General features: G+C 38.2%; 1 protein-coding gene and 2 long non-coding RNA genes across 4 annotated transcripts in view; 2 read left to right on the top strand and 1 right to left on the bottom strand.

Annotated features, from left to right (window-relative positions):
- Positions 1 to 2,101, bottom strand: part of LOC145547075 (uncharacterized) — a 2,390-nt gene extending 289 nt beyond the window's left edge. The window contains exons 1-2 of the long non-coding RNA XR_014083518.1: positions 1,910 to 2,101; positions 1 to 202 (exon numbers count right to left, since the gene is read on the bottom strand). The exon at positions 1 to 202 is cut by the window's left edge and continues 289 nt beyond it. This is a non-coding gene — a long non-coding RNA (uncharacterized LOC145547075). The remainder of the gene's footprint in view (positions 203 to 1,909) is intronic.
- The window catches only part of LOC145547077 (uncharacterized), a 234,254-nt gene that overhangs the window by 179,027 nt on the left and 39,658 nt on the right, over positions 1 to 15,569 (top strand). The window lies entirely within an intron of this gene.
- On the top strand, positions 2,113 to 3,445 carry PDHA2 (pyruvate dehydrogenase E1 subunit alpha 2). Of its 2 annotated transcripts, XM_081595694.1 has the most exons (2): positions 2,113 to 2,722; positions 2,816 to 3,445. In XM_081595694.1, exons 1-2 carry the CDS (start codon positions 2,194 to 2,196, stop codon positions 3,367 to 3,369), a joined length of 1,083 nt encoding a protein of 360 aa, XP_081451820.1. In that variant the 5' UTR covers positions 2,113 to 2,193; the 3' UTR covers positions 3,370 to 3,445. The 2 variants fall into 2 exon arrangements, with proteins under 2 accessions (XP_081451820.1, XP_081451810.1); XM_081595684.1 differs by having other exon boundaries at positions 2,113 to 3,445.

Here is a 15,569-nt window from a genome sequence, read left to right on the forward strand (position 1 = left end):
TTGCAGCCCAGACTACACGTGACAAGATTAAATTGGTACACTTTACTGTAGAGCTCTTGTGTTTCTGGCAGTGCTAGCCTGGTTGATACCTCTGAGAGAAGGCTCAGCTGTCATTCAGTGACCCATTAACACTACTGTTCCATCATGCAGTGTCATTTTTCTCATTCTCATGGAGATAATGCTCCCTGGAGATCTCCAGTACCTGCAGGAATGAAAGAGAACAGCAGAGACAGACTAACTATCAAAGAAGGAGCAAACAGCACAGCAAGACCATGACTTCCAAAAGCAGAATTTTAAATTAAGTGAAAAGATGAAGCCCATTTATGAAGGCTGGGTTGAAAAAGTAGGAGGAGGTTTGAGTTTTAAGAGAGAACTTTTTAACAAGCTGTTTTCTTCTTCCCGCCTGAATACTAAAAGTATCCACAGTAATACTTATAACTAGATTAGAAAAGGCAGCTGCTTTGAACATGTCATAGAGATCTGAGTGAGAATTTATTTACAAATGGGGGTTTTTGTGTTTTATTTATTTGCAAGCAGGTGGTAGATATGAAGGGGCTTCCCTGGTGGCTCAGTTGGTAAGCAATCTGCCTGCAATGCAAGAGACCAGGGTTTGATCCCTGGGTAGATATGAAACAGAGCATGCATTAAGGTGAATTTTTTAATAGTCTAAATAAAACAGGATCCCTCTGTATGGTTGGCTTATTGGAAAAAGGTAAAAAGGTAAAAATTACCTTCCTAGTAAAAGCACAAAAGAGGAAAATGATCTGTGATCTTTGTAACACTAGGCCTAAGACTTCTTTTCTCCTATGATTAAACCAACTGCTTGAGCAAACTCTGTTGCTCTTCAGTCCAAGCTATATACTGTTCAGTGGTCACTTTATGAGAAGTTATGCTTTCTAATGTTTACTATATAAGGAGATGTTATAAGAATACGCTTCTTGATTTCCCAGACTAAGAGTGGTTCAGTTTAGATTGATATAAAAGCAAGAAACAAAGCCATCTGAATCTTGATTTTTTTTTTTTTTCCCTAAGAAAACCTATTGGAGACATTACAGGAACAGACTACTTCCCCTATAAAAAATTTAGTCAGGAAATAGGGATAAAACTGAACAGGATTCAGGATTACAATAAAGGGCAAGAAGAGTGCCACATCAAAACTTGTTAGTTGCTACTTCAACCCCTATTGCCTCTGGAACACACAGAACATCCATTCCATCCACTTTTAGGCCATTTCAATCTTGATTTCAATTTTCCCACAACAGACAAAGCTTGCTATTGGGTTTAAACTTCTAATCTCAGGTAGGCATTTGTGTACCATCACCTGTCCTCTCCACCACCAATCAAATGATACCGGGGTTAAGTCCATAGGATAAATGTGCATATTCTTCTGGTGCACCAATTATTTTTTTAAAGTATTTTTTAAAATAATTTGAAACTTTATTTTTAAAATATTCTGAAATGTGAATTCTTAAAGAAACATCATCTACTTTCCTTCCACACACATTTTGTCCTAACAGGCCCCATGTGTGTGCTCAGTCACATCCAACTCTTTGTGACCCCTTGGACTATAGCCTTCCAGGCTCCTCTGCCCGTGGAATCTTCCAGGAAAGCATACTGGAGTGGGTTGCCATTTCCTACTCCATAAAACTATTTTTTTTTTAGGTTAAGCCACAAATGATTTACACCTTTATTTTACTTTAAAATAAGTATGATGTATTGTGGAATAAGATAAAATATTCATATATACTTAGATACTTTTTTAAAGTCTTTAAAGAAATATTGGTAAGAAGATCTCTGGTTTAACCTATCAGAACTCTTATGTGCCTTAGAGATTATATTTCCTCTCTTCCATTTAATACCATGTTCAAGAAGCATTACTTCAGCGTTTAGCAGGGAAAAAGAGACTCACATTATGATGTAGCGATGGCGTTAACTAGAAGCAGAGTGTAGTTCAGCCAAGTCTTCCAGGAGAAGAAACAACCTGTATTCTTGATTTTACAGTTGGAAGGCACTGTAAATCAGTTGGTGCAAGCTGCAGCCACGAGCAGCATGACTTAGACTCTGTGGCCAGCGATCGGCCATTGTGGTGCCACGTGCGTCTGACATTCGTTCAGTGAGCAAGGGGCTCGGCTGGAGACGGGGACACAGGTGGTCCTGGTAGCTGGAGACTCATAAATGCCCTGACCGCGCTCCATGAAGAAGATGCTGACTGCTGCTGTCTCTCGCGTGCTGTCTGGCGTCACCCAGAAGCCCGCTAGCAGAGTGCTTCTTGCTTCCTGTAAATATTCAAACAATGCTACCTTTGAGATTAAGAAATGTGATCTTTATCGGTTGGAAGAGGGTCCCCCTGTCACCACCGTGCTCACCCGGGAGGATGGACTCAAATACTACAAGATGATGCAGACTGTTCGTCGAATGGAACTGAAGGCAGATCAGTTGTATAAACAGAAATTTATTCGTGGTTTCTGTCACTTGTGTGATGGTCAGGAAGCTTGTTGTGTGGGTCTCGAGGCTGGGATAAATCCCAGCGATCACATGATTACATCCTATCGGGCTCACGGCTTAAGTTATACGCGGGGACTTACTGTCCGATCAATTCTTGCAGAGCTGACGGGACGAAGAGGTGGCTGTGCTAAAGGAAAAGGAGGGTCCATGCATATGTATGCCAAGAACTTCTATGGGGGCAATGGCATTGTCGGCGCTCAGGGACCACTGGGAGCTGGTGTTGCTCTGGCCTATAAATACAAGGGGAACAACGAGGTATGTTTGACTCTGTATGGCGATGGCGCTGCTAATCAGGGTCAGATATCTGAAGCTTACAATATGGCGGCTTTGTGGAATTTACCTTGCATTTTCATCTGTGAGAATAACCGCTATGGAATGGGAACGTCAGTGGAGAGAGCTGCAGCCAGCACTGATTACTACAAGAGAGGCAATTTTATCCCTGGTCTAAGAGTAGATGGAATGGATATTCTATGTGTTCGGGAGGCGACTAAGTTTGCAGCTGACTATTGTAGATCTGGAAAGGGGCCCATACTGATGGAGCTGCTGACATACCGTTATCATGGACACAGTATGAGTGATCCTGGAATCAGTTACCGTACACGAGAAGAAATTCAGAATGTAAGAAGTAAGAGTGATCCTATTATGCTTCTCAAAGATAAGATGGTAAACAACAAGCTTGCCAGTGTTGAAGAATTGAAGGAAATTGATGTTGAAGTGAGGAAAGAAATTGATGATGCAGCTCAGTTTGCTATGACTGATCTGGAACCACCTTTGGAAGAGTTAGGCCATCACATTTACAGCAGTAATCCACCTTTTGATATTCGTGGTGCAAATCAGTGGATCAAGTTTCAGTCAGTCAGTTAAAAGGAGAATATATTCCTGGTCAATTTTAAGAAGCTATGTACCCAATTTTGTTGAGGAATAAACCCATAAAACAAAAGTCTTTTAAACTTTTATTAAAGGGATTTGAGATAATTAAGAGGTTATGGAAAGAGATTAAAAGAGATCATAGAAGGATATACATTTGACTAAAAGGGATATTACATTCAATTGCATTGCACTAAAAGGTACTATTTAGTTAATCATTCAGTATTGTTAAAAGATAAACTGAGGCACATTAAATTTTTCGAGTGTTTATTTGAGCATACATCAATCAGAATCAGGCAGTCCCAACCAAAGGTAGTGTGTTCCACCAATAGGAGCTGGGGGATAGGTTTATAGAGAAGCAGAGCAAGGAAATTATTTGATTGGTGATAGCATAGTCAACGGAGAAGGCAATGGCACCCCACTCCAGTACTCTTGCCTGGAAAATCCCATGCATGGAGGAGCCTGGTAGGCTACAGTCCATGGGGTCGCTAAGAGTCGGACACGACTGAGCGGCTTCACTTTCACTTTTCCCTTTCATGCACTGGAGAAGGAAATGGCAACCCACTCCAGTATTCTTGCCTGGAGAATCCCAGGGACGGCGGAGCCTGGTGGGCTGCCATCTATGGGGTCACACAGAGTCGGACACGACTGAAGCGACTTAGCAGCAGCATAGTCAGTTGCCTTATTTGGGAAAGCCTAGCTGGCTGTTTGTGATTCGTGGTTCTTAAGTTTCATTTACTTAGATTTGAGGGCATTGACTCTGGGTTACCTTCTGGTTTGCTTACATAGGCCATGCAGGCCTTAGAACCACCTTAGTCTGATTGCCTCTTTAATTATTTAAACAGTGTAGATATCTTAAAGATTATTTTAAATTTATACAAATGTAAAATAGGAAAAACAGAGAAAGGATTATTTAACTTCCCAGGTTATTTCCTATAATAGTTTTGTTTTTAGCTTTATATTATATAATTTTAGTAAATATTCTGATTTAAAAGAAAAATAGTTCGATTCCTGCTCCACCCTGCCAGAGGTTTGAGTGTAAAGTTGCTATTCTGAAGTAGAGAGGTAATTTCAAACCATGCCAAATAGCAGGACTCCTACTACAATGCCATTTAAAATAGTTTATCTAAATTAACCAATAACACACCCTACTAAATAGTATGCATCTGCAAGTACATATGCATAAATATTTAATATTGATGCTAGAACCAGTTAGCAATGACTATTTTTTCCAAATAAAACATGATATTTAATAGAGCAGGCAGAACTATGTCAAGGTAATTTTTTCATGTACTTAGTTGCAGTATTTTTAGTGTATCAGTTTAAAGTAAAAATGTAAGCAAAGTTAAAATCTAAGGGAAAACTGCATTTTGCTGTACGCTTCAAGTTAATGTTACAGCTCATTTATACTATTATTCTCTATTTTAAATAACTCTTAGTACATTTCAGACTGAAAAATAAATGAAAAGATAAGGTAGCACCAAAGAAATTAGGCAAAGAGGTGATATTAATAAAAAATTGCAAGTAAAATCTGCCTTGGCCAGTACTGAACATTCACAGGTAACTTTTACCAAGAGAAAATCTAACTTGGATCATACAGGTTTGGTTTTCTCAACAATAGTCCACTACTGTGTCAGTTAGTAAGTGATGACAGTGAAAATAACATTACTTGATTATATGTAACTAATGTCCTAGAGTCCTATTGAGTGTGATGTTTGGCATATCTTACTCCTTTGAGATAGACTTACTGAAATCAGAATTTGCCTGTCATTTAAGATAGTTTGTAGACAATGCCAAAATAATCAGTTGTGATAGGTCAAAATCCATCACAAGAAAAAAAAATTGTAACTGTGTATGATAATGGGTGTTTAACTAGATTTACTGTGGTTATCATTTCATAATATATGCAGATGTTGAACATTATGTTGTATACCTGAAAATAATATCCTACTATGTGTCAATTATATCTCATTTTTTTTCAGAAAGGTTGAAACCTTTTTTTTACAGCTTCTACTTCTACAAAGAAAAGTGTAGATACTTTCTAAGAACTCTAACAGAAAACCAAAAATTTAGCAGCCTGAGAGTACATGAACATATGAACACACATGTAGTGGCTTAATCTCCAAACCTTCAATTAAGCAAGTTTTAAAAAGTAAGCCTAAGCATTCTACATTCAGAAATCAGAGATAAGCATTGATTTGTTTATAAATCAGTGATATTGCTAGGTAGTGTGTTTTGGTTATGCAGCTTAAGTCCACAGATATCTTAACTTAATCTCTTCCATTAAAAAAGCAATTCATCAGATGGTCAAAATAATCACATCTTTTGAATGACAAAGAATTCTTCTACCTTTTATTAATTTTAACATCTTATAATTCCATAAACTTGCAAGTGGAAGATAAAATGCTGAAAGCTATTTTCTTTTTTCTTTCTGTCTTTAAGCTAGAATTTATTGGTATACAAAACTGCATTTTGTAGATAAAATGGCACATCTTTGCAACTTCTATTGCACTAAGTATTAAAGATTAAAAACACAAAAAAGAAACATCTGGTTTTGGAAACACTGCCAATAGCCTAATACAGTACTTTGGTAAATAAACAAAATGGTTCAGAGCAACATGGGCTTCCCAGGTGGTGCTAGTAGTAAAGAACCTGCCTCCCAATGCAGGAGATGTAAGAGACTTGGGTTCAATCCTTGGGTCAGGAAGATCCCCTGGAGGAGGAAATGGCAACCCACTCCAGTATTCTTACCTGGAGAATCCCATGGACAGATTGCTTAGCAGGCTACAGTCCATGGGGTCACAGAGTTGGCTACGACTCTGTGCCTAAACACTAGCACTCAGAGTAAAACAATCTGAAGAAGAAATATCCTGGAGTAAATGAACCATGAAGATCAGGAAATGATCGTGTTTCTCCCCATCTAGCTCCAAGGTGAGACTTGCTAAGTTTATGAGTCATGACCCCATGGAGGTCTTAGGTATCTCCAGACTGAAGTGAGAACAAGTATAGTGCTGGGAAAAAGTCCAATCTTACTATAGCAGAATAAAAAGTTACATTTATCACAATATACATTATCAGATTCCATTAAGGCAAAGAGTTTTGAATGTTTTCTGTATTAAAAAATGTATAGACATTTGTGTGTACAGTCATGATTGTAATTTAATCATATCACTGGTTGCATATAATTTTGTAAGGGTGCAAAAAAAAAGTAAGAACAAAAAATCCTGTTGTTATGATTTAGATCAAGCAATAAATTTATAATAACAGTTTATTTATCAAGATGTGAATCAGAGGGGTGTAGAAATCCAGCAGTTGGATTCTATTTCCTGTCTAAAGAATTGTACCCCTTAGACTATTTTATCCATATATTAGAAGATATACCCCATGATGGCTATAAAACTTAAACTGTCACAACAATGCTGGAATATCTGAGAGAAGGAAGATTTCCTAGTGATACTCTGTAAAGGTAAGGGACACTATGCATATCTGTGGAGTAAGATGAGAAAGGAAGGAGGTTAAGTGGATAAAATAAATATTTAGAACCTTAGAATTATTTTTTTTAATTGATATGTCTGACATCTAGTATACAAAAAAACAGAGCAGATGTTAGTGAAATTTAATCCGATATTTTGTGAGAAAGAGCTAGTTTTAAAAATGTGAAATATAAGTCATATGCCATAAAATTGATCCTTTTAAAAGTGTACGATTCAGTGGCTTTTAGTACATTCACAGAGTTGTGCAACCATTACCATTGTCTAACTCCAGAACATTTTATCACTCCAAAGAGATAACCCACACCCATTATCAGTCATTTCCAATTTCTATTCATCCTCTGGAAAGTCCAAATGTGCTTTCTGTCTGTGGATTTGCCTCTTTTGGACATTTCCTATAAATCATACCACATGTGCTCTATTTTGTCTGTCTTCCACTTAGCATAATGTTTACATTTTGCTATAGCATATGTCAGTACTATAATACATTCCTCCCATTGAGAAGTGGGATCTGTGATCCTTCCTCTTGAGTGTGGCAGGCTTATGGATGCTCTGCCCAATAGAGAGCAGCAGAAATGATGCTGTCAGGGCCCAAGACATAAGAATCAAGCAGGTTTTGCTTCATATCTCTTTGAACTTCTATCCAGGAGTTGTGATTCTCCATTTAAGAAGTCCAAATACACTGAGAACCTCCTGCTACAGACTGATTGCTAGTCCTAGCTGAGCTCAGCCTTCAGCCAACCTGCAAAGACAACAGATATGTGAGTGAAGGCCATCTTGGTCCCTCCAGATAGCCCATTTGCCGACTGAAAGACAACAATGTCTTGAGGAACACTGGGATCACTAGTCAAACTCTGCCCAGATTCTTAATGTACAGAAGCACAAGAAAAACAACGTAGTTTCTTTAAATAGTCTAACTGTTGAGGTACTTTGTTACACAGCAATAGACTCAGCAGAAACGAAAATTATATTCAGTTCAGTTCAGTTCAGTCACTCAGTTGTGTCTGACTATTTGCGATACCAAGGACTGCTGCACGCCAGGCCTCCCTGTCCATCATCAACTCCCTGAGTTTACTTAAACTCATGCCTATTGAGTCGGTGATGCCATCCAACCATCTCATCCTATGTTGTCCCCTTCTCCTCCTGCCTTCAATCTTTCCCAGCATCAGGGTCTTTTCCATTGAGTCAGTTCTTCGCATCAGGTGGCTAAGTATTAAGTTTTAGCTTCAGCATCAGTCCTTCCAATGAATATTCAGGACTGATTTCCTTTAGGATGGACTGGTTGGATCTCCTTGCAGTCCAAGGGACTCTCAAGAGTCTCCTCCAACACCACAGTTCAAAAGCATCAATTCTTCAGCCTCAGCTTTCTTTATAGTCCAACTCTCACATCCATACATGACTACTGGAAAAACCATAGCTTTGACCAGATGGACTTTGTTGGCAAAGTAATATCTCTGCTTTTTAATATGCTGTCTATGTTGGTCATAACTTTGCTTCCAAAGAGCAAGCATCTTTTAATTTCATGGCTGTAGTCACCATCTGCAGTGATTTTGGAGTCCAAAAAATAAACTCTTTCACTGTTTCCATTGTTTCCCCATTTATTTGCCATGAAGTGACGGGACTAGATGCCATGATCTTCGTTTTCTGAATGTTGAGCTTTAAGCCAACTTTTTCACTCTCTTCTTTCACTTTCACCAAGAGGCTCTTTAGTTCTTCTTCGCTTTCTGCCATAAGGGTGGTGTCATCTGCATATATGAGGTTATTGATATTTTTCCGGGCAATCTTGATTCCAGCTTGTGCTTCATCCAGCCCAGCGTTTCTCATGGAGTACTTGGCATATAAGTTAAATAAGCAGGGTGACAATATACAGCCTTGGTTTACTCCTTTCCCGATTTGGAACCAGTCTGTTGTTCCATGTCCAGTTCTAATGTTTGCTTTTTGACCTTCATACAGATTTCTCAGGAAGCAGGTCGGTGATCTGGTATTCCCATCTCTTTAAGAATTTTCCACAGTTTGTTGTGATCCACACAGTCAAAGGCTTTGGCACAGTCAATAAAGCAGAAGTAGATGTTTTTCTGGAACTCCCTTGCTTTTTTGATAATCCAGTGGATGTTGGCAGTTTGATCTCTGGTTTCTCCGCCTTTTCTAAATCCAGCTTGAACATCTGGAAGTTCATGGTTCATGTACTGTTGAAGCCTGGCTTGGAGAATTTTGAGCATTGCATTTCTAGCGTGTAAGATGAGTGCATTTGTGTGGTAGTTTGCTTATTATTATTTTATTGCTTAGTCCAATTCAGGTGTGTCTGAGAACAGGTAAGGATTAGTAAACCAAGTCAGAATAAAAAAGTCCATAGACTATAATAGTGCAGATTTTCACAATTTAGAAGTAGCAAAGGAAATGGTATGAGTCTTCAATAGAAATAAAGTCTAGGAACAAAATTATTAATACAACTGCTCAACATATATTTTCCACCATCAAGGGTGGTTTTCAGATGAACTAAAGTATAACATTGGGTTTTGAGGATTTTACAGTAAAATATTGTCAACCTTTTTTCAATAAACACACTGCACTGAACCTGAAATTTCATCGACTGAGGTTGTCTAGAGTTCAGAAGGAAGTTTTCTGTTGATTTGTGAGTATTAGGCCTTGATGAGTCAAAGCCAGCATTTGAAATGCCAAAGAAATATGTGAGCTAGTTGTTATGAGTTCACAGCTATTCACGATGAGTCTACCCAATTAGAAGAATCCAGGAAGCTAGGGGCTCAATATGAACAGAACCTGAGAGGCAAAGCTGCAATAAAGTCAGGAAATGAATCAGATTGGTAGGTACAGACAAGGAGAAAGACATTAGACTAAACCAGAGGCCAGGAAAAGGAGGTAGAATATGTAACAAATAAGTGAAAGGGAACTGTAAGTAGTAGGTTTGCACATTGGTGACCTTGTGTTATCATGGAAGTCAATATCCATTGGATGAACTGAGTCAGTAGCCTCTCATGTAATGACAGGCCATTTAGAACCTAATGCTGTCTGATCAGTATCACTTGGTCTTAAGGCAACCCTGTCTTTAGGTGACATGGAAATAAAGTCTGGACTTCAGTGTCATTTACATTCATGGCACTGTCACCTATGAAAAATACTGCCTCGAGAAAGTGACTTTACTCTGTATGTCCACTTCTTTATCTGTAATAAAGTTGGCTCATATGACTGTTGCAAAAGTTAAAGAATCAAAGTAACAGCTAACATGATGCCAGTTATACCCAAGATGATCAATAAATGGAAATTTCTGGCCCATAGAAAGAGAAAACCGTTCACTGAGAAAAAAGACAAAACGTTGAGTCACTCTCCCTCATCTGAAACGAACTTTAAATCTTCAGTTTTATACAGATAGCTAGTTATAAGGATTGCAGTGATTAAAAGAAAACTAGAGCTGCATGTAGAGTATATTTTTGAAGTTTTAGCCACTCTTTGTTATATCGTGACCCTCTCACATTTGACAAACATTCTCCTTCAGCCAGCTGTGCATGCGTGTGTGCTCAGTTGCTTCAGTCGTGTCCAACTCTTTGCGACCCAGGGACTGTAGCCCGCCAGGCCCCTCTGACATCGGATTCTCCAGGCAAGAACACTGGAGTGGGTGCCATTTCCTACTCCAGGGGATCTTCACGACCCAGGGATCGAACCCATGTTTCCTGTCTCCAGCAGTACAGGCAGATTCTTTTACCACTGAGCTAGCGGGTCAGCCAGCAATAGATATAGAGAATAGTAATGAAGGGCTAGAGAGTTTGGACAGTAAGATCACATAGGAGTAATGGAACCACTCAGTTTGCACCCAAACTTTCTTCAGAATTGGAGTCTATTGCTCTATTAACTATAGTAAAACAGGTCCATAGAGTCAAAGATATGGTTTTTCCAGTAGTCTTGTTTGGATGTGAGAGTTGAAACATAAAAACTGAGCACTGAAGAACTGCTGCTTTTGAACTGTGCTGTTGGAGAAGACTTTCAAGAGTCCCTTGAACAGCAAAGAGATCAAACCAGTCAATCCTAAAGGAAGTCAAGCCTGACTATTCATTGGCAGGACTGATGTTGAAGCTGAAGCTCCAATACTTTGGCCACCTGATGTGAAGAAGTGACTCACTGAAACGACCCTGATGCTGGGAAAGATTGAAGGCAGAAGGAGAAGGGGCCAACAGAGGATGAGATGGTTGGATGGCATCACTAACTGGATGGACATGAGTTTGAGCAAGCTCTGGGAGTTGGTGATGGACAGGGAAGCCTGGTTTGCTGCAATCCATGGGGTCGCAAAGAGTCCGACATGACTGAGCAACTGAACTATTTATGAAGTTACTACTTTGGTAGAATCAGGCATGGGGAATGCATATTTTGCCACTCTGTTATATAAATGAGTACAGAGGGCTTCGCTGGTGGCTCAGTCGGTCAAGAATCCACCTGCAATACAGGAGACCTGGGTTAGATCCCTGGGTCAGGAATATTCTCTTGAGAAGGAAAGGGCAACCCACTCAAGTATTCTTTCCTGGAAAATCCCATGGACAGAGGAGTCTGGCAGGCTACAGTCTGGGGGGTAGCAAGAGTTGGACATGACTTAGCGACTAAACCACCACCAATCTAATACTAGTGATTCCTTTAAAACTACCCCCACTCTTTCTATCATAGATTCCTTTTACAAATGCTCCAAGATATTAATGAAAACAGTGATCTCATCTGGCTTGAAACAAAATCCAACCAAAATTCTCAATCGGTATTATAATTCTATCTCATTGACTTAATTCATGTCTATTTGATCCATGAGGCTGATCTGTATAGCAAAGAGCAAAGATGAGAGGTCTCTGTACTGGAATTTGAGAAAGAGAGATGGAAATTTTCTGCCAAGTTTTATGCACAGAATAGAACACAATCAAATTAGGAAATGGTGAAGAGCAACAAAGAGAGTTCATACAATACTTTCCTTTTGACAGGCCAATAAATACTCAAGCTGAATAATTTACCAAAAGAAAAAGAGCCCATTCAAACCTCCTGACCTTTTGAACAATGAGCAGGAGTTCAATTATCCACAAATGTTCTATTAGAAGGCAGCTTTCCAGGCTGCAGTGTTATTTCAGCAGTCATATGTTAGAATTATTAAAGAGGGAAAACATTGCTTATGTAGTTTTTGTGTCCTGCTATAGTTTATGTTACCTTCTCTTTAAAAGCCTGCTGCCATACAAAGGAGCACTTTGCCAAAAAAAAAAAAAAAGAAGAAGAAGAAGAAAGTAGGAGGAAGCAATTAAATGAATAATGTTTCTGGTGAGTTTGAGCGATTAGATTTCACTGGAACACATAAAGTGTTCTGCACATTGCTAGAGTGATACTGTCACTATAGAAAGTATATAATTTGCTTCCATTAGAGACTTTGAGTAACTTTCCAATCACACCCAGAGAATCTCTCCTTCACCATCCACATGGACCGCCGTGCTGCTGGGTGAACACCTTATTACTTCCTTGGGGCTATACCTGGGTTCCAAGAACTGGAGAGATTTACTTCACTGATATTTTGTAAAATCCTACAGCTTCCCTTACATAGAAGGATGTAGAAATCATGTGGAGTATCACATAATTTAGAACCAAATCACCAGAGTTTACTACCAGTATGAAAATACATTATGAACTCAGTTCCTGTAGAGGTGACTTTTATAGTAATTTAAAATTATCTTCAAAAACCTTTTGTTAGTCTTCACAATATCTTTTAATATTCTTCTCGATCGTTCATGTATTTTCCTATATCTTTCTGAATCACTGAGATTTCAACCAAAACTCTCAAATATATCTGAGGTCAGACCCAACTGAGGTTGACTCTGGACGTTTCTGGCTGTGTCATCTTGGTTGAGTTATGTTTCTTTCTTAGTCACGCTTTACTACTCTTTGGAAAAGGGAAGTATCACACTTGCCCTGTAGTGTTGTTGTGAAGATTGGAAATAACATCATAAAGTCTTTATAATCCTTGCCACATATTAAGTGCTCCAAATGCTCCTTTACATTTTCCCTTCTCTTCTCCTTTTTCTTCTCTTATGTTAGAAGCTTGATTTTTATCACAAACCTTTATAAACACACACACACACACACACACACACACACGTTGTTTGTCTCTTTCACACATGTAATTTAGATTTTGAATGTGTCGTTCCAGAAGTTTAGTCATGATTTTTATTGAGTGATTCCAGAAATTCGCTAAGCATTGCTCTTATTGCATTATACAGGTCATCAGTGGAAAATTTAAATGTCACCTGGTCTCTAAATTGAGTTTACTGCATATTGTGTGTAGGCATGTGCTGCTAAAAGTATGGCTTACCTATACTTATTATCTAGACTGCTTATTCTCTTTAAACTGTTCTGTTTTCTCATAACCTTATTGCATTTTATTTTGTCAGATTTCAGTATGAAACATAGCACTTGTCATAAAGATTTTGTTAGCATGAGACCTTTCAAATCTCTAAAATGCTGTGAACCTTACATATATTAGCTAATTGAGAAAGAAATTTGTCCTATGCACAATAAGCTTTATGTATATGTCAGTGTTTCCTTAGAGAATAAATTTGCTCTTTTTATTCCTTAATAAGGATTTGTTTTCATTTTCATCAAAAATATTAAAGAGCAGGTGGCAACATTCTGTCAAGTTAAAGGAGCAGCAGTGCAAACACTCTATTTATTAACATTATTCACAGTTTCTATCCTAAACAGCCTTAAACTACTTACTATTCACCATACGGGTATAAAACACACATTGGAGCTTCAAAATCAATGACATGTTGCCCTCTATCCAGTGCTGTTCTTTGGCAAAGAGAAGGAGCTGATCCTCAAACTCAGCATGCCATTTTTTAATTCACACTTAAATTTCCACTTGAGGAGGCAAGCCAAAACAAACTAGTCCTCCCTGAGATGCATCCTGGGAATAAGCGCCCTCCCAACCTTAATAATTATCTGAGAAGAGTCTTTCTCCCACTCTCCTTTACCATCTGAATAGGAGTTGCCTGTTAGGATCTGGTTGTTTTCTACTCCTCTATTTACATAATTCACAGATGTCAACCTGCTGACTCTATTCTGTCCCATAGAATTATAGTCTTTGTTTGCTGAGTAAATTATCTCTCTGCAGCTATACTTAGGGAAACACTATAAAAGTTGTAGGATGAAATAACTTCCAGCATTTCAATAGATAAAGAGACAGACATTACATTTTTAATCATATTCTGATTCAAGACTGCCTTTTCTTTTATAAATTAACCTATGTGCGTGCTAGCAAAACAATATGTGTATTTAGGATAGCTTTATTTATACATAGATGGCTTTAGGATATGTAAACATCTGTTTTTGACACCTCATTCATCTTTAAAAACAAACTATTGTAAAAGGAAATATATCACTATTTACTTATAGAGTCTGGTAATAGAAATGAGAAACTATGGTTTTTGTAGCCACCCATAATAGTTTTGCAATGATTACATGGGTGTTCAGGTAAAGTTTTTCTTTTCCTATTTGATATTCTATGCAATTCAGCCTAATTCTTCAAATATCAAATGGTTTCAGTAATTGTTTTTTCACTTTCTTTACCTAAATTCCTAAGAAAATATTTTTCAGAAGAGAGTGATATACAAAGGCCTTGTACTACAGTTAAACGAAACACATGTTTGAATCACACGGGATTTCAAAGATGATCAAATATAGTAAAATTGGGAGAAAATACTGGTCAATATATTTATCTACAGTAGTATTTTAGGAAGCAGTATTTTTGGCTCCAACACATACAACAAAAAATTTGACTCACAAATATTTTGCTCAAGTAGGATATTTCTGGAGTTTCATTACATGTGAAATTTTCTCTGTTCTTTCAATTTGCTGTAGGTTGGTCAACCCAATGATTGATGACTAGTTTTTGAACACTGAAATATAGGCAAACTTCACTGCGTTGAAGTTGTCACTGAACTCAGGTTTGACTGCTCAGTGTCCAAAAGCCAATAATTCAAGAGGAAAGTGTCAATAAAAAGAATAGGTGCTTTACTCAGAAAAGCAAGAATCTGGGGAGAAGATGGACTCATGATGTCCTAAGACCAGCTCCAAAGGTTTTGCCCAGCCATGACAGTTTTTAAAGGGGAAAATGAGGTGGAGGTGGAGAATCTCTGTGAATCATCGAGGTAGGAGTTTGGGGTCTGCATTGCTTCCCATTCCATATGGATTGACTGGTTCTCTCTTGGCTCTCTCTTCAGATGTTATCTTGCCCAAGTGATCTGCATTCAGGATTGCTAAAGGGGTTGTTGGGGTAGGCAGCAAGCCACTCTTTAACTACATTGTTCTTCATTCTCATTCTTTTTATCTAGGAAAAGAACCAAAAGGTTAGGCAAGGCATGGTGGGCTTTTAGGAGGGCATAAGTGAGTTAGTTTAAACTTCCTAGTGATCTCGTTTCTATAATTAGGTTCTTTTGGGGTCAGAGGGGGACAGAAATGGGAGAAACGGAAAGGGACAAAAGAGTTGGTTTCAATGTGTAGGAAAAATTCACTGTATTTTTTTCAACTTCATAACAATTTTGGATGAGGTGGAAGTGTAAATTGGCACTAATGACCATATGTCACAGCATGGTTTTGTAAACACAGTTAAATAATAGTGAACATTAATTCTTGATGTAAAACCAGTTTCTTTGGCCAGGATTCAGTAGCCTCTTAATT

Source organism: Giraffa tippelskirchi, chromosome 1, assembly GCF_054371585.1.
Source record: "Giraffa tippelskirchi isolate mGirTip1 chromosome 1, T2T-mGirTip1v1.2.pri, whole genome shotgun sequence".
Lineage (NCBI taxonomy): Eukaryota > Metazoa > Chordata > Mammalia > Artiodactyla > Giraffidae > Giraffa > Giraffa tippelskirchi.

Bases quoted from the DNA above. Each gene is read 5' to 3' on its own strand.
- PDHA2 (XM_081595684.1), top strand. From the start codon at position 2,194: ATGAAGAAGATGCTGACTGCTGCTGTCTCTCGCGTGCTGTCTGGCGTC.